At 37.6% G+C, this 19,792-nt stretch overlaps 1 protein-coding gene across 1 annotated transcript in view; it reads right to left on the bottom strand.

The window, feature by feature from the left end:
* Positions 1-19,792, bottom strand: part of ano10.L (anoctamin 10 L homeolog) — a 132,355-nt gene that overhangs the window by 43,761 nt on the left and 68,802 nt on the right. Inside the window, exon 13 of the mRNA XM_018267483.2 lies at positions 2,926-3,045. Within this exon, the coding sequence (XP_018122972.1) occupies positions 2,926-3,045 (120 nt within the window). The remainder of the gene's footprint in view (positions 1-2,925; positions 3,046-19,792) is intronic.

The following is a 19,792-nucleotide window of genomic DNA, read 5'->3' as shown; positions in this document are numbered from 1 at the left end:
TATTTGAGGTATAAAAAAAACCTCACAAACCTCTAAAACTTGACCTTTGATAAATAAACCCCTTTGGTTACCTTTTTTCTTTTTCAGAAGCTGAATATAATTTTACTTATTGTCAGGCCCGGATTAGTGGCGAGGCCGGCAGAATAATAGGGGTGGCATGCTGCCCAGTCGTTTACCAGGGAGTACAGCTCCCCAGCGCTCCGGTGCAGGCGCGCACGTGCGCTCGCACTGGAGGGGGGGTATGTGGGCTGGCGCTAGGACCGTGTGGCTGGGTGACAGGACTGCGCGGCCTTGGGGCGCCTGCCCACTAAATCTGCTGCTGCTTGTTCTACAATTTCTGAATACACAGAGTCAAATGAAAATAGTGTTACTGCTTTTAAGACATTGTATCAAAATGCTGTTAATTATGTGGATGACACAATAGTATTTATAAATACAGTAGAAATGGTAACATTAATATTTCTAGGGTCCCTATAGATGTACATATAATATTTTTAAAAACAATAACTAATATATATTCTCTTTGTTTTGCAGCTGCAACCAGTCTTCTGAATGTAGCCACAGAAAAACAGTGCATTCAGTATCGGCAATATCTATGTAATCTGGTGAGTTGTTTTATGGTAACATCACATATTGTAAATAAATAAATTTACATGTGTGTATTCCAAATAACTATACATAGAAATACATCCCATTACTCACCAGTGTATTAAATGAGAACTAAACCCTAGCCTATTTCCAACCCCCCTCATGCTCCCTCCCTGCAACATCTATTAGGTTAAAAAGTTCCCCTGTGTACAGACCTGCCATAAAACTGCAGAGCTGTGCAGCCCAGTTCAAAGGTGCCATTTTCCCCTGTCTTCAGATCCTCATCTGTCATTTCTTAGATAAGGATATTGGGGGGGAGCATATGCAGTCAGGCTGATTCAGGACATAGATTCAACTGCTCATGTGTCTGTAAGATCCATGTTGCCGGTCTTACATGAGGGGATCAGAAGACAGAGAAAAATGGCACCTTTGAACTCCGATGTGAAGCAGATTTATGGCAGGTAGGCACACAGAGGAACTGTTCAGCAGAATAGATGTTGCAGGAAGGGAGCATGGAGTGGGGCAATATAGGGTGGAGGGTGGTCTAGGGTTTAGTTATTTAACTTTTCTTTTACAGCTTTTTTACAGTTTGTTCTTTTGTATCTGTATATCTTCTGCAGCTTTCTATATCGGCTATTTGGTTGGTTGGTAAATACAAAGTAATATAATTTCTAGGCTGGAGACAGGCAGTGAAAATTACTGCAAAGGTTATTATAGCACTGTCTACAAGACAATAACTGTTCTTGATTTTTAGGAGAATGTTCCTTTAAAACTTCTTAGTTGGTTTGTAAATTGTTTAGGTGGCATCACCAATTAAAAACTATATTTTAGTTTTCTTTCTGTGCATTTAGCCACAGCAAATTGTATAGGTATGCCTCTTTGTTTAGCTTTGTTCTTTGATCTTTGGTTTGAAATCCTGCTTGTTTAATATGAAAAACAATAAAAACATTTAAACACAAAAAACTTCTTTGATTCTCATCTTTATGTTGTAACCAACAGTAAAGCAATGCGAAAAATGTGCCCCAGATTTTACTTTTAAAGTAAAATTTACTAAAATACAAAAAAGAAGACCAGACATGGTCAGATACCTATTTGCACTGGCAGATTATTGGTAATTAGTTAACTGGGTCAAAGATGTGGTTGACCAAACTTAACTGATCTGCACATCTAGCTAACAATGAAAAGTAACATTCTGGTGTAAAACTTGTTCCATTAACTTAAATGGTGTAAATGTCCGGAGTAACACACCTTGATAAATTATAGCACTTACTACACTATTTCTTTATCCTAAGACTCAGTAACTTTAAAGGAGAAATAAAGCTTAACTAAAGAAGAAGGTTAGAAATGTTATTTTATAGAAGTATTAGGTTTTCGGCTTCTATACCGGCCCAAGTAAAACATAGCCCTTAAACAGGAAAGATCTGTTCCCATGCTGAAATCTACTGTGTGTGAGGGGATTTATTGCAACATTAGCATCGCCTTACGCGTTTCGGGAAACATTCCGTTAATCATTTGCATTTTTTCTTAGGGATTACACCAGAACATTTCTGAAGGAAATTAATGGAATCTGCCTCCTGGGATGGTATTAAGGAGGAAACAATTCATCAAAAAATTATTTTAACCATCCTTTACATCTTTTTGGTGTAAAATATTTACATAGCTTAGCAAATAGGCACCTACGTCTATACATAGGTAACATGAGGGGTGATATGAGTTTAAAGGGAACCAGTTGGCCATTGGAATTTATATATATTTTTGTTTTAAAAAGTAATGTTAAAATAGGTTGGTGACCTCTAAATGATTTTGTTGAAAAATTAAGTAACTTCAATACATGCCACTGGTCTTTTTGATCAAACTTAAACCTAATAGCAGACCATGGTTATTCATAGAAATGATAAATCTAACAAACCCATTATTTTGTCATGTATATTTTGTTATTAGACAATTTATTTAAAATAACATTAACAAGGTGTTTGCTTCTTTTCACTTAAGATAAAGCTGCATCATTATAATAAATTGCAATAAATTGTTCTTCCTAAATCTGGCAGCTTTTACACAGATCCAATTACAAAATAAATTTTTAAAAACTAAATTAAAAACACCTAACAGGCAGAAAACATTTGCATATACACAGGAACTGTAACCTGCAGTTGCATTATGCTTTACAAAAAACTTCATAATGACTCCCTAGTAAGCAATAAGCTCATGAAATATGGCATTGCTCAGAGAATATGCAAAGAAGAGACATGTCTAAATCACTGCTTTTTGTAACTGAGAAATCCTCTCTTTACTGAAAATTTAAATGGCCCATTGTATAAGTGCATGCCTGGCTCGTACCTGGTTTTTCTTCAGCGCTTCCAAAGACTCAAATTCCAACCTGTCTAATTTTACTTGGATGTCATATGGTTTGTCGGGGATCACAAATGCCAGAATAAACTTGAGGGCTAGTAGAGCATGCTGGAAGAGAGACAAATCAGAGTTGTTTATAAATAAATAAATACAGAATATTTTACAAATGTAACTTCTACAGTTGGTTACCCTTGTTTCAGTTTTTATTCCTGATCCTGCCTATACAGTATACATTATTAGAATGATGCTTTATTTACGTTGCCAACATGCTCTGCAAAGATTTTACACATATTATATCATTATTATTATTATCATTTACATCAGTCCCTGTCCCATTGGAGCTTACAATCTAAGGTTCTTATCACATTTACACACACTACAGACTATTTTATCAGGAACCAATTAACCAACCAAAATCAAGTTTTGAGTGTGGGAGGGCCAAGAGTTATGACTTGGCTGAAAATAAATCTAACCAGTGCTGCAAAGCAGCAATACTAGCCACCGCACCTGCCCAATCTTTTCTCTATATCAGGGGTCCCCAACCTTTTTCACCAGTGAGAAACATTGAGATTTAAAAAGAGTTGGGGAGCAACACAAGAACAAAAAATGTTCCTGGGTGGTGCCAAATAAGGGTTGTGATTGGCTAATGGCAGCCCCTTTGTGGACTGGCAGCCTACAGGTGGGTCTGTTTGGCAGTACACCCGGTTTTTATACAACTAAAACTTGCCTCCAAGCCTGGAATTCAAAAATAAGCACCTTCTTTAAGGCCACTGGGAGCAACATCCAAGGGGTTGGAGAGCAACATGTTGCTCACGAGCTACTGGTTGGGGATCACTGCTCTATATGTTAATTTTTTTTTTTAAAATTAGTCTTTTTGAATCTGATGATCAAGTTCATTATTTACTAACAACCCACTCGTGCCTACTGATATTCATATGATCAGGGGCGTAACTATAGAGGAAGCAGACCCTGCGGTTGCAGGGGGCCCAGGAGTGTAGGGGGCCCAGTGAGACCCTAATTATTTAGCAATTTTAATATATCTTGGTAAAATAGGCCAACTTATAAATATTTTGGGGCCCTAAATTGAATTTGCTATGGGGCCCAGTAACAACTAGTTACGCCACTGCATATGATCTTTGTCTGTACCAGGTGGAATTTGTGTAGCATTTTTTTCCTGATTTTTGTTTTTTTTGTTTTTACATTTTAATGTTTTTTTTTATTCAAACAAAAACTGCCTGAACTTGCAAATACATACAATTCTGAAAAAAACAATGAAGATAAATAGTTATATTTTCAAAAGAAAAAAACAATGCATAAATAAATATCTTCAACGTTGACTTCCTTTTGCATAAGGCAGAACACTGACTTTAAACAAAGGTATTAAAGACAAAACAAAACAAGATTACTTAACAGGAATTAAAAACCTCTCTTTCCCATGACTGGGTGAACATAAAACCCCCAGTAATGATATTGAAGCATTTATTAAAATTTATAATTAACGGCACAGTATATCTATTCACCTTATGCAAGGGTTATGGCGAGTAGGGGACTTTAAGACTTGGTTTTTGTTTTTTTAAATTAAGTTTAACTTCTTAATTATAACTTCAATATAGTCAGTCTTTTTTCCCCTTGTCTTTAAGAACTCTAGATGCACCAATAGTTTTGGATAATTAATTAATTAATCTGTGCCCATATGATCTAAAAATGAGGAGTCATTCTGGCTTTTAAATGCCTCAGTCTGGTCTTTCATCAGTCAAATAAATGACTAGATCATTGGTTGCTTATGAAAGAAAGTTTCTCCGTGACTACATACACTTGGCAGATAGGATCATTTGACACACCGAGATTCCAATATGTCAGACTGAAAGATAAACAAAATGGAAGGTATAGGTTTTTGGCAATTATTCTGCCAGATTACCAAACAGGCCTACTCTAGGAGCTGTTAATGGTTTATAGATAAGGTTTATAGATTAGGTACGATTTTTATACAACCCCACACATGCATTTATAAAATACAGTACTAGTAATAGTTACCCGTTCTTTAAATGAGAAAGGAAAGAGGGCACAGAAATCTGTAAAAGAGAAAGAGTGCAAGGGAGAGAAAACAGACTGTAGAGAGGGAGAGAGGAGCCCACAGAAATTGTGGAATGACCACAAAGAGGAAATGAAGATAATTAGAGGAAGTGGGGTGAGCACAATTTAAAGAAGAAAATAGTAGGGAGAAGGGGAGTAAATTGAGAAGGAAGCAGGTAAGAGTAGTTTAGCATGGATGCCGGAAGCCGGGGGTACAGGCATTTACATTTGTGTGGATGTTTTGATTGAAGAAATGTGCAAAACACAGAAGAAGCTAACATGGGAGAAGCAAATCCCAAATGGCACAAAAAAAAAGATAGCAACCAAATAAGCTGTTTTTTAGATAGATAACCAGTAAATGTCACCTACTAATTAGTTGCTATAGGTGATTAGACCTGCAGTGCACATTTACTATGTAACCTAAAGAGTTTCAGTCACTGATTTTGGTTCAATCCCATCAGTATGTCAGCTACTGTGCTGGTTTGCTTTAACCCTGGGCAAAGGTGGCACTTGACATTTTTTTTAGTTGTGGCAGATTGACTCTTCTATGAAATCCAAGTGTTCATTCAGTGGTGTTGTTTCTGCAACACATGGCACAGATGATCACATGTTGATGGATTTCACTTGGCATATAAACATAGGTTAGACATTTTCAGTATGACCTGAGCTTTAGGGTGTAGCAAAGGAACTGAAGAGAAATGGAAACCTTGTTTAGGTTCTGTGTTTTGAGCTCAGAGAGACTCAGGCACTAGGCAATCCTAAAGGAGCTAGCCACGGAAGTAAACTTGAACTCTCCCCATGTTTGCCAATAGAATGTAATAGTGTGACAGAGCTACTGAATGTGAAAGTACAAAACGGTGCCTGGGGGCTTTTAAATGTCATGAGATAAAATCTCTTAACCCAATTCAAAAGGTGTCAATCTGCCAAATGACATTGCTCCACTATACAATTGCACATAGTGGGACAAAACATGTATCAAATGCTTTGCAAGGCAGGTGTAACTTCAGATTTCCTCACCAAGTACATCAGCTAGTCTACCTATATGAAAACAGAAGTACTATTATGGTGAGTAAATGGTATGCTTTTAGAAGAAGGTATCAAAAGAATTCCATTTTATAGGAATATAGCTATACTTGACTTTTCCATATACGGGCACATACAGAAGTTAGTAAACACATAACACACTGCCCTTGCAAAGACCCAGAGGAAAACAAACCCCGTGAAGTGGATGTTTATATCTCTATAAAAAGTATTTTTATAGCACAGATTCCTGTTTAACTAACAATTGACTTAACAGTACCTCCTTTATTTATCTGTGGTGACACTGACTCTACCTCCTGTCTCTTTACTTCCACATTTCCTCTTTATTTTCATTGACATAAATATATAAATTATACCCATAAATGGATCCTTCTCAATCTAATTTCCAATAGCCATATAAATCATAACACATTCAATTGCAAGGCGAGGTAGAGTGCTTTAAATTATATTCAATCATTTGGAGGATTCTATTTCTGGGGCATACAGCAGGAGATATAACACTAACTCTGCTTTTAGCTGCAATCCTGTGAACTTCTTAAGAAAGTGCAAATTGTCACTGAGAAGTAAACGTTACAGGAAGAATCAATTGCCCAAAAAAAGAGGATGGTGCCTTTGTGATGTAAAAGCCTGTCAAGTAAGTAAATGTTGACCACAATCTCCTGCCAACAAAGATGTTAATTCTAAGCATGCCATCTGGCAAGCTTTTAAACTCTTTTACATGCCCCCACTATTGTAATAAGGGACTCTGTTCCCATGACAGCTGCATACATGTCAAGCCATGGCCTTCAGTTTGAGAAAGCAAGAAGAGACTAAGCTCTGGCAGAAACAGCTTGGCTGTACTTCACTCTGTGTCCAAGCCTAGCTTTGTTTCTACACACTAATGATACTTTGCAGTATCCACCGATGAAGAAAGAGCATACATGCATCATAGACCTTAAATAAGAGTAATCTAGAGAATGATGTATTTTTGTTTTTATACGGCCTGATTTGACAAAATAATGTAATATTTACTTGTATATATTTCCCATTCTGCCAAATTGACATACAGTAGCTCCTACACTTTCACGTGCAGGGCTCTCACACAGACACACTCCCTGTACCCATAGCCTACTACTGGATTTGAAATGTCAGGCCAGTAAAGGTGGCCATACACTATAAGATCCGCTCTTTGACAAGGTTGCCAAACGAGCGGATTTTAACCCGATATGCCCATTAATGGCTGGGCAATATCGGATGAATCCAAATGTTCGGCCCTGGGGTCAAACGATCGGATTACAATACCATGAATGGGCTCTGACGGGTCGCAGGAACGCGTCAACTAGCAGATGCGGTCCTGGATCGTATAAAAAAAATCAAACTTGACCGGTCGATATCTGCCCAATTTTTGGCCTGATATCGATCGGGAGGACCCGTCCGTAGCCCCCACACATGGGCAGATAAGCTGCTGAAACATAAAAATAAATACTGATAAAAATATAAGCCTAAGAAACTTTAATATATCTATACTTTTGTAATTGCAATTGAAAGCAGTACAGGTATGAGAAGACCATCTCCCATAGACTCCATTTTAATCAAATAATTAACATTTTTTATAAATGATTCCACTTTTTATTTGTAATAATAAAACAGTACCTTGTACTTGAATCCAACTAAGATATAATTAATCTTTATTGAAGGTAACATAATCCTATTGGGTTTCATTAAAGGGCCAGTCAGCTCCAGAATAAAAAGAATATATAATTCAAAGCAACTTTCCAGTAAACTTTTATTAAAAAATTTCTGTGAATTTAAAGTTATTTGTAAAAACAATTGTTATTGAAATAGTCTTATTTCCCCAGCAAAGACAGGTCTGTTAATCAGCTGTCTTATTTTACATTGTTTTCACAGTCTGGGCCACAAGGGCAGAGAAAAGAAAAGGACAGACAAACACTGCTTTCAGTAACAATACATATACAAATAATTTTAAAATCATAGAAAATTTGAAATGAATGTATATTGCAAAGTGGCTTAGAATTATGTTTTCATCTATTAGATAAAAACTTTCTGGGTTGGTATTTCTTTTAATGTTTTAATGATTTTTCACAGACTTAAGGTATGGAAATCCAAATTAGGAAAAAGGCCAAATACTCAGAAAACCCCAGGTCCTGAGCATTCTGGATAATAGGTTCTGCAGGACTTTTCTGACTCTTGATACAATATAGCAGAAGAAGCTCTCCTCCAGACAAGTGTCAATGTTGTCGAAAAGTTACCTAGAATTACATTAGGGCCACTGCAGTGACGCTCAAATGATAGGAAAAAACGTTAAGTAAATGACCCCTTTCATTATGTAAAAATGTGTTTCTGGGTGTACAGCCCCAATAAAAATAGGCATTTAATTGGACATTGGTTCAAGGTGCACTGGAGCACATTGAAATTTCAATTTATTGAAATGTATTATGAATCTCATCTGTATTTGTCCTACAGGAATAATTAAGTGCTAATTCATCATCTTGTCTGGCAACATTTAGGAGCAGATTTATTAAGGGTTGAATAGTAAATTCGCATTCTCAAATCGAATTTTAGTCCCCCAATTCGAATGTAAGATTTATCCCACCTCTACCATGGAAACAGACCTAATTCCAATATTCACCACCTACAACCTGCCGAGTTCATATACTTATTCGTCTAAGTCAATGGCAGAGGTCCGTTGAGCCATTTGGAGATGTGAATAGCCTTCCTGACGTTCAAGGTTTTTTTCGGAGAAAAACTCGATTTGTAAGAATCAAAAACGATTAAAATTTTCTGGTCGGAACATATTAGTCATTCAAATTTTTTCCTAAATAAACTACCAGTCGAATTGTGAGTATATTCGAGTTATAACAAATTCACATCAATTCTAAATTCGACCTTTGATAAACGGGCTTCTTGAAGCCTGGTCAAGAGAAACAAGGCTATCCTGCTTAAATTGGAAGAGTTGGGAGATTTTGTAGCACCTTCAGTCCTCAACTAAACAAGAACATTTCCCATCTTATATTTATGGATATCTATCTATCTATCTATCTATCTATCTATTTATCTATCTATCTATCTATCTGATTAACTTACATTTCACTGTGAAAAAAGAGCAGCACCTGTTATTTCATGCACACCCAAAGAAAAACTATAGCAGTGGAATTTTTCCAGAGGCATTTCAGTGCTGACACAGTTTTAGAACTTAGCTGATTATAGTCTTTAGTTAACAATGCTACATTATCCCAGCAGAAGGACATTAATGACAGGCTGAGCTGTTTCCCATATGTTTGATCTCTGTGCCTTTTTATTGTGTGCAGGCTATATAAATATAATAGTGGCATGATGCCATCCAATTTTTCCTCATCTCTCCTTTCATTATCAGTTACCTAAATAAATTTACAAAGTATTCAGCAGTCAAGTGAAATTACAATGTTTAACTAAACCGACAAAAGAGAATTAATATTATGCAATGGATATGCAATACGCTGCTGTAGTTATGCCACTAAAATCCATGTAAAGTATGTGCACAAACATTAGTACTATTTGCCCATATAACAAACAAGGCCATTGTTAATGCCTGTGGGTCCAGGAGCACATAACATGCCTGATTGGAAAACTGGGACATTTCAATGAGTGTTTCATTTTATCCTGAGCATACACAGTTATGTGCAGACATGCCCTGGTCAAACCTAAAATCCCTCTATACAAGCCCTGTCCCTTTAGAGGTCCATAAACAGGGTCTGGCCAGGCTTTATGGCAATGTATATAAAACAAAAGTACAATAGCTACTTGATTTACAGATACAGAGTCAGCACATCACTAAGGGGCAAATTTACCTAGGGTCGAATATCAAGGGTTAATTAACCCTCGATATTCCACTGCCGAATTGAAATCCTCCCATTTAGCGCTATTCCTACGATCAAACGATTTGAAGGATTTTAATCCATCGATCGAAGGATATTCCTTCGATCAGAATATTGTTAGGAAGCCTATGGGGAAGTTCCCCATAGGCTAACATTGGCCTCGGTAGGTTTTAGGTGGCGAACTAGGGGGTCGAAGAATTTTTTAAAGAGACAGTACTTCGACTATCGACTATCGACTGGTCGAATAGTCGAACGATTTTTACTTTGAATCGTTCGATTCGAAGTCGTAGTAGTAGTCGAAGGTCGAAGTAGCCAGTTCGCTGGTCGAAGTAGCCATATTCGACCATTCGAACTTCAAAGTATTTTTTCTTCTATTCCTTCACTCGAGCTAAGTAAATGGGCCCCTAAGTTAAGCAAGCCTGCTTATGATCTGGTTAAGCACAACACAAGTATTGTTTGGTACTTTGGTGTTTAAAGAGCCCCAAACTACTTGCAAACCAGTTCCTGTAGTTACTGCTAGTCTTCACTTGCACATGTTGCTGAAGGAACTGAGGGCTAGCCAAATCATTTAAGCACTAAAGTCCATGCCCTATTCGAGCCTTGGTTCTATAACGTAGCATTCACTGGGATTTGGTACTATATACCTAAAATGTAGTGTTGGCACCCTTAGCCAGTTACTAGGGAAGATATTGGATGTCAAATTGATATCTGCCTAAAAGCTGCTTGTTTGAGGTCTCTGATTATTAAATATATATATATATATATATATATATATAAACAGTAAGTCAAGAACATTGAGAATAGAAAATTTTTAATATTTCTATTATTAACATTACTTGTGCACAAAATCCATAATTTTAGGTTTCAGACAAATATCGAATGCTTCACTGAGTTGTCCAAATACCTAACTGAATTAGAAGCTTAATCTGCTTACTCATATTTGAGAAAAATAAAAAGATAGCAAAGACAGCACTTTTGCAAAATTTGCTAAAACCTGAATGGCGTCCTGGATGTGGCGCATCCTTAATAACTACATCAGCTAATGAAAAATGGTAAAGAACAGGTACAAGTATGGGATCCGTTATCCGGAAACCCGTTATCCAGAAAGCTCAAAATTATGGAAAGGCCATCTCCCATAGACTCCATTATAATCAAATAATCCAACTTTTAAAAAATGATTTCCCTTTTCTCTGTAATAATAAAACAGTAGCTTGTACTGGATCCCAACTAACATATAATTAATCCTTATTGGAGGCAAAACCGGCCAATTGGGTTTAATGTTTGAAGGATTTTCTAGTAGACTTAAGGTATGTTATATTCTTCTGTTTCTGCTAAAATATATGCAGCATACACTTGCACAATAAATCCACAAATAACAACAAATACACAGATCAAGCCAAGGTTTGTCTCCCAATCCAAAAGGCAATATATGTCAGCATATATCGATTGTTCATCCTATTATCCATATTGGTTGATCCATTTCTGCTCTATATACCCTTCATAAATAAAGCAATTTAATACAAGCAAAGACACATTATGCAAGTTGGGTGGATACTGTGGGATGTCCATAAGCTCCATTGTAATATACCATATGATGTATAAATAAGTCTATAAGAAACACTATCAAATAAATAAAAGCTACAGTCTATTAGGAACTTCTGAGAGTTGTACTTATACAAAAACCGGAGTACCAAAAGTTGGACTTAGCTGTACGCATTGGCTTTAATTTCTACATTATAATGGTATATATGCTCAAATTAAGATTACACAGGGTTCTTGCCTAACAAAAGTCTGCAGAAAAATGCACTGGCTAGTTCATGATCACTGCAGATGCTGCCTGATGGTCTGATAGTGGGCATAATAAACATAGATTGACTTCCCATAGCAGGCAATAGCCAAGACCAGATTCATTATTACAGGAAAGGGAAAAGGCAGCAACGATAATGATCTTGCAATTGGGAATGTCAGTGCCTTGTTACAAGAAGGAAGATATCAGCCTAACAAGATTCTAACTAAGGAGTTCTCAGGCTTCTGTGGTCCTATTTTTACATATAAACAATATGAGTTGAATATTAAAGGGATACTGTCATGGGAATTTTTTTTTTTCCCAAAAGTATCAGTTATTAGTACTTCTTTACTGAAATCTGTTTCTCAAAAGAGCAAACAGATTTTTTTATATTTTATTATGAAATCTGACATGGGGCTAGATATATTGTCAGTTTCTCAGTTGCCCCCAGTCACTCTTTACTGCTGTACAGTGAGTTAGACTGATATCAGCCCCCATCCCTTTCCCACCCAGCAGCCAAACAACAGAACAATGGGAAGGAAACCAGATAGCAGTTCCCTAACACAAGATAACAGCTCCCTGGTAGATCTAAGAACAGCACTCAATAGTAAAATCCAGGTCCCACTGCAACACATTCAGTTACATTGAGTAGGAGAAACAACTGCCTGCCAGAAAGCAGTTCCATCCTAAAGTGCTGGCTCTTTCTGAAAGCACATGACCAGGCAAAATGACTTGAGATGGCTGCCTACACACCAATATTAAAACTATACTTGCTGGTTCGGGAATTAAATGTTATAAGGTAGAGTGAATTATTTGTGTAAACAGTGTAGTTTAGAAATAAATACTACATCATAAAAATCATGACACAATCCCTTTAAGCATAAAATACAGTATCCCCAAATTGCCAACAGTATAAACATATATCTTTGCATTTTATACAGGGAAACCTGGAGAGTAATGTGAGACATGCTTGTAATTTTCATTAGGGTTTACTGTATGTAAACATTCGCTGCTGCTGAGCAGGTGCTGCCAACTGTGTTGCACGTGCTTCTATAAAGAATAATATAAAGAGGCAGTTACTGGCTGAGATAATCACATCCTTACTGCTGACTATGAAGATTTTCATTCATCCAGGTCATGGTATATCTAGCATAAAAAAATATAAAACAACTGGACTTGCTGAGTAATCAATGAAGACGTTTCACTACTCATCCGAGCAGCTTCTTCAGTTCAACTGACTAGTTCTCGGCATATAAACTCTTCCACTAATCCAATCACAATGGCACATTGTAACTCTTCAAAGAGGTGACATCTGAAGAAATTCACAGAGGTGTAGATTCTGTGTAGTTACTGTGATAGGATTATCCAATGTGCCATGCAACTCCTAGAAAGAGGTGTTACTTGTGAGAGCTGCATGAATGGACGTGTGAAGTGTTCTGAAACCGCCAGGGTACAGATGTTAGAACAGCATTGTATGTAGCAGACAGGTGGTGTCGACAGGTGGTGTCGAAGGGGAGACAAAACAACTACTCACCAAGCGAAAGGCTCAGCATAGGAGGGCAGACTCTACAGGGCAAAACTCAGCTGTCTTTCTACACTTAAAAGACAAGGGACACTCATTTGAAGATAGCAAGGTCCAAATATTGGATAAAGAAGACCACTGGTTTGAACGAGGCGTGAAATAGTTGATTCATGTAAAGGTGGAGAAACCATCCCTGAACAGAGGCGGGGGACTTCGATACCACCTGTCCGCTACATACAATGCTGTTCTAACATCTGTACCCCGGCGGTTATCAGAACACTTCACACGTCCATTCATGCAACTCTCACAAGTAACACCTGTTTCTAGGAGTTGCATGACACATTGGTAACTACACAGAATCTACACCTCTGTGAATTTCATCAGATGTCACCTCTTTGAAGAGTTACAATGTGCCATTGTGATTGGATTAGTGGAAGAGTTTATATGCCGAGAATTTCCCACACCAGTCAGTTGAACTGAAGAAGCTGCTCGGATGAGTAGTGAAACGTCTTCATTGATTACTCAGCAAGTCCAGTTGTTTTTAGATTAACCTATACTAGATATCCTTACTGCTGCTTTAAATCAGATACTGCCTATAAAGGTGAATGGAAAGTCAAACCGGTCCAACGCACATATAAAAAATGTCAAAAGTTCTGTCTACAAATCACTCAAGCTAACACCATGTTGTGGCCATTACACTGACCTTACAGAGAAAACTAAGCACTAGTAAGGACAGCTTTAAGGTTTTATTTACTGCATAAGGAACGTCCTCATTCTCAGGCGATAAATGCTTAAATATGCCATATATATATATGTTTAGCTATAATGACTGGCTCCTTTGATTTTACAAAGAAACAGAAACATTCTATTTTATGTTTTACACTGTGGGCTAAAGGAGTGCCTGAGGAAAATCTTGTCATAATGATGGCATGCCATGGAGACTGCTAGTATAGATCTACACTGCAGAAGTCAGTATTTGATTAATAAGAAAAGAAATTAGAATAATTACCCCCCTGCAGTGCATGGGCTAGAATTTCTCATGACAATTGCTGCTGCTTTGTACATCAAACAAAATAATATATGTTGAAGAGTTATGTTAGAAGCTTTTATCAGCTGGTTTCATGTATCACTTATCATTATAATCTATACAATGAACGCAATTGTTTCATATAGCCCAAAGTAGCCATTGGGAAAAGGTGACATGGGTTATTTAGGTTGGTGGAAGAAGTGCAAAAGCGTGCTCCTAAGCGATCTTTCAGTAAACAAATCTGGCACCAGGGAGTATGATTTTTTTAGATAGATTATTAACATGGCAACAAATCTCTCCATGTGTCATTGCCCTAAATCTCTTGATGGTTTCTTAGACAGGCCCGGGCCTAGGGCGGCAGGATTTTAGGGGGGCGCCATGCTGCCCAACCACACCCACATTTATTCAAAAACACTGGGGATGAGCAGTAGATACAATCATTTTTTACATTTCCCCATTTCTCCAGCGCAGATGATGAAAATTTGCACGAATAAAGGGGTGGGGACAGGGGCGAAGAACGGCAGTGGGCCTAGGGGTGCCCACTATGTAAATCCGGCCCTGTTCTTATATGCTGTACTAATATAATGTTAATGACTTTTAGTCAGTATTTGTCCTATACCAGTTAGTATGCTTATTTTCTCTTTATTTTTTTCAATGATTACAACACCATGGCAGCATAGGGTCAAAGTTAGTCTTTTGTATGACCTTTTGTTATTGAAACTTTTTACTTTGTCTCAGCAATAAATGCTGGGAATTGTTTAATTATCTCCTCGGTGTCAGTGATGGAACTGATGACATCTGAATGTGGTGTTAGGGCATAAGATATACCTGAATGACATATACTAGTGAATCTCAATTAAGAGGTAAGTAATCAGAACAATTACAGTTGTACTGGAATTTTGTGCTGACAAAGTATTACATGCTTGAGACTAAAGCTGGCCAAAGACACAAAGATGCTATCATACGAAATGAAGATTTGTATGGTATTTGTTTTTAATCAAACGTAATTTTTCTCTATCCTTTTTTTTTTTTTTCCAGCTAGATGCTCACCTACGCAGAGTGGAGCGCCTTCAATACACTGTATATGCGAAAAATATTTGTAGATTGTTTCTTATTATGTTTATACAAAAAATCCTAAAAGTACAAAATTGTTATTTAAATTTCAATAAAAATTTTATAAAAATGAACAATTGAACTGTGTAGTCACTTTATTTTCTTTTGTTTTTATTTCATTGTTTTCTCCTAAAATAACAGTTTACGGGGGGCCCTGGCCCCGCCCACCCTGGCGCCCAAGCCCCACCCCAGATACCGTCCACTCCACATTTTTCAATTTTTTTTTTTAAAAAAAACTTGAATTTCTAGAGATTTGTATCTTGAAGCTGGATTAAATCTGAACATACACCATTTAAACCCTATTGATGTCATGTAGAAGTCAATGGCAGAGGTCCCTTGAACCATCTAAAGATGTTTATAGCCTTCATGATGTCCGGGGGGGGGGGGTTTGGTGGGTTTCACCAGAAAACTCTATCAATTCGAGTGATTTGAGTTTTTTCCACCAAAAACCCGATCAATTCAGGAATTCAAGTTTTCACCTGACTACATTGATTCCAGGTTTTCCTTCAAGTTTTTCGTTAAAGTAGAAACCATTTGAGTTGAGTTATTTTGAGGTCTAAAAAAGCTGACAAAGCTCTAAGATAACCCCTTTTAATGTGCACAGCAAACACATGTGCATAATGAGCGGACCAAGGCACTTGCTCATTATATGCGTTTGTGTGCCTCAGCATGGCTGCCTGCAACTGGAGCAGGGGCAAAGTGTTCACTAGGTAGCTTTTCTTAATAAAATACTATTGCTACCCCCATCCAGAGTATAGACTCTAGTAGGGAAAACCATTGTTATACAATAGATGCTGTTTAACTCCAAAAATATTTAACACCTATTTGGGCCATACGGGGTTAATTCACCCGCTAGTGCACTAGAGCATGGGTTACACGTGACTTTAACACTTCAGGCTAGGGCCTTCGCTATACGGAAGATTAAAGGTGTGGTGTAGTGTACCTACAACTCCCACAGGCTACTGTGCAATAACAAAAGACTTTGGCGCCAGGAGGTTCTTAATAAAACAGGAACAAGGTTTATTGAACTATGCGCTAGGCAAGTGACATCAGGTTTCTACTCACGCAGGAGTTGAGGCAACAGCATATAGAGAGTTCACACAGATCTGCAGGCAGGCTCACCTAGAGCAGACACAGGCATTTCATGAGGAAGAGCCTCCATTAGGCATTTGCAGAATTCACACACATTCCCTCCTGGAAGTTGTCAGGAAAGCAGCTTCAGACTACCCTACAGTCCCTCTTCACTGAGGTCCCTGTGTTGGTCCCCTGCAACACACAGAGCCTCTGGGAAGCTACTCCCTTACTGCAAATCCTTGTTGGAGCTTCAACTGCTCTTTCTCTCTAACCTTACTGCTTTTCTCTCCTAGAGAGACTATGACAAGTCTGCCCTAGTGTATCTATTCCTCATTCACAGGGTTTCCTGGTCCCCGACTTGGACATATGCCTTCTTCTGGGCCTTCTGTACTCAGTCCCCCTGAGCACACCCAGCTGGATCAGCATCCAGAGGCGAAAGAGGAAGAGGCCACTCCTTACACACACTATAGTGCAGTGTAGCAGGAAGCTGTCACACCTCTCCTGGCAGATCACTCTAAGAAAAAGGGTGGGGGCCTTAAAGCTGCAGGGCAGATTAACCCGTAGGGGCCCCTACAAATATGTGTGGATATTCTGTGGGTCTGTGGCCCCAACAACCAGAGGGAATTTTTAGTTGTAAGCTAGAATATTAAATTATAACTCAGAATATAAAAAACAGAGGGCCCATAGTTATTTTTTTAGAAGTTCTTATTGTATTGTAAGAAGAACAAGAGATTTTACTAAAGACTTACTTTAATAAAAATCTGTATATAGGGCTTTGTGGAGACAGATGATCTCGAAACTTGACAAATCATTGAATAACTTGTCATTCCCCCACCGCACAATCAATGATCTAAATGAAATGCACAGAATGATGATTGATAAGCAACTATATGCAGAATGCTTGACAAGATTACAAATTCTAATCTTCTAAATGGCCACTGGCAAGACTAAAGGCAACTGGAAATGAATTAATGCAGCAAAGAGCAGAACACGGCAGTCTGATTCTGAAATTGTCTTTGGCTTTAACATACCCTTCATTTGCTGCTGCAGCAGCAAATTCACTGCCCTTTCTAATGAGTAAGCTCTCCCAAGATGGTCTGCATGGAGGATGCTTTTCTCCCTCAGGCATGAAAACACATCAAAGCTGAGAGCATTTACTGTTTCTAAAATATATACACATATCATTTTCATCACAGAACTAGCTTAATGACAATCACAGATTAAATCTATTCATCCTGACTCCACTTGTATGACTAGAGGTAAAGATTTGTAATGCTTGGGGGAAAAAAAAAAAAAAGTCTGTAACGGGAAGAAATGGAGCATAAGGAGAGGAGCAAAACAAAGATTAGGATGATGGCAAAAAATGCTGAACAGTACAGAGGATGTGTATAAGAATGAAAGAAGGGATAAAATATGTCTCCTTAGGTTGCAGGCACACGGAGCAACTGAACAGTACAGAGGATGTGTATAAGAATGAAAGAAGGGATAAAATATGTCTCCTTAGGTTGCAGGCACACGGAGCAACTGGCAGAGGAGCTGCTGCCTCTTGTTGACTGGGCTCAGAACCAGCAGTACAGGCCTTAAAAATGGTCATGGATTCTCTTGCAGATCTACATTAGAGTGTCTAGACCTGCAAGTGTGATTGCCATGCCTTTGCTGTGGTGTTTGGAAGAACTAGCATCTAGCAATAATATTTCCAAAATGTAACTAACTTGTTGCTCTATGCAAGTTGTATTCTGAAAGAGCTGTTAAAACCAACAAGGGGACCAGTTAATAATAGGGGACATACTCAGACTGTAACTTTATGCAATATTCACTACAGGCAGGTGCTGTACTGTACAGGCAGATAAAAAAAAAAAAAAACGTCACCACTAAAAATAGTAATTTTTTTAAAATAATTGGTTCCTTCATATTACGTATGCTAAACACTATGGGGCATATTTATCAAAGGTTGAGTTATAGAATAGTATCTTATTTAAGAAAAAACTAGAACATCTAAAACTCGAACAAATATTATCGACCCGAAAACTCAAATTGAATTTGAATCTAATTTGACTTAACTTGAATCCAATTTTTCTCGAAACTCGAATTTAAGGAAGGCTATTAAAATCTTCAAATAGGTCACTGGACCTCTGCCATTGACTTCTACATGAACTCGGCAGGTTTAAGGTGGCGTACTATCAAATTCGATTTGTTCCTTAAGTCAAGGTATGATAACTATTGAATTTGAGTTTGGATTCTTCTCAATTCAAATCTGTGAGTTTTGACCAAAAATGCAACTCGAAAATTCAAATTCGAATTTACAATTCGAACCTTAATAAAGCTGCGCCTAAAAGTAACATGAAATACATTAATGACGACTAAACCCCCTACCCCTCCACACCCCCCATCCCTACCTGCCCTCCCCCAATACTGCTTACTTTCTCTACTTTGTGCAATTGCTGTGTAGACCTACTGCCTTGAAATTATGAAAATGATTATTTTTTGGGCACTGTATTGCTTGTAAAGAAAATACAACCTGGTAGATCACAAGGGTACACATAGGCTATTCTCAGCTGCACCAATAACAAAGGCTCTATGATTTGAACAATATCAAAAGTGATTAAAAAAGATTTAGGCCAATCCAATTTAACAGACAGGTAAATTATAGACTAAATATCTGGTCTAAGGAGCACAATCGGTCTTGTAATCTCAGCAAAACAACCTTTTGACATACCACACTACTAGAATAAAAAAGATCAATATTCACTTATCAATGTTTCTCTGCAGTTATGTAACCTTCATAATGACAGGGTTTTAGCTACAAAAGAATCTGTTCATTATTGAACTGAGCAAAAGTACACTTGAATGATTAACAATATTAAACAAGATTCAAACACAGGGACAAAGAGGAGTATGGAACAACTACATGCATGTATACAAGGAGAGAGAGCTTATCGAGTCTAATCAAAGTTCAGTAGCACATGGGGCATATTTATCAGATGATATAGGGAAAACTCACAGCTCTCCATTCACTTGTATATGATTTTTATGGGAATAATGTGTTAAAGAGTCAACTCTAACTTTCGCCTCTTGATGAAAAATGCCCCTAAAAGTGACATAAAAGTGAATTGAGAGCTTCGACCTTACCATCAAGATACTGTATGACACTGTGCAGCCACTCACTGCACAAAAGATCACTAAATTTGCAGGAAAAAAAATAAAATTATAAAAATTTAAAATATAACAATAGAAATAAGGGGCAAACATATTGGATTTCAATTTGTACTTTATTGATGTCTGCATTTGTGTGGGATCCCAAAGGGGTCATTTATGCCCCTTTGTTTGAAAAGTTAAGTTTCTGTGCAGTAGCCATTATTTGTACC

This window comes from Xenopus laevis, chromosome 6L (assembly GCF_017654675.1).
Source record: "Xenopus laevis strain J_2021 chromosome 6L, Xenopus_laevis_v10.1, whole genome shotgun sequence".
Classification (NCBI taxonomy): Eukaryota; Metazoa; Chordata; class Amphibia; order Anura; family Pipidae; genus Xenopus; species Xenopus laevis.
The sequence above is the reverse complement of the archived record's forward strand: the minus strand, read 5'-3'. Positions and strand labels throughout refer to the sequence as shown.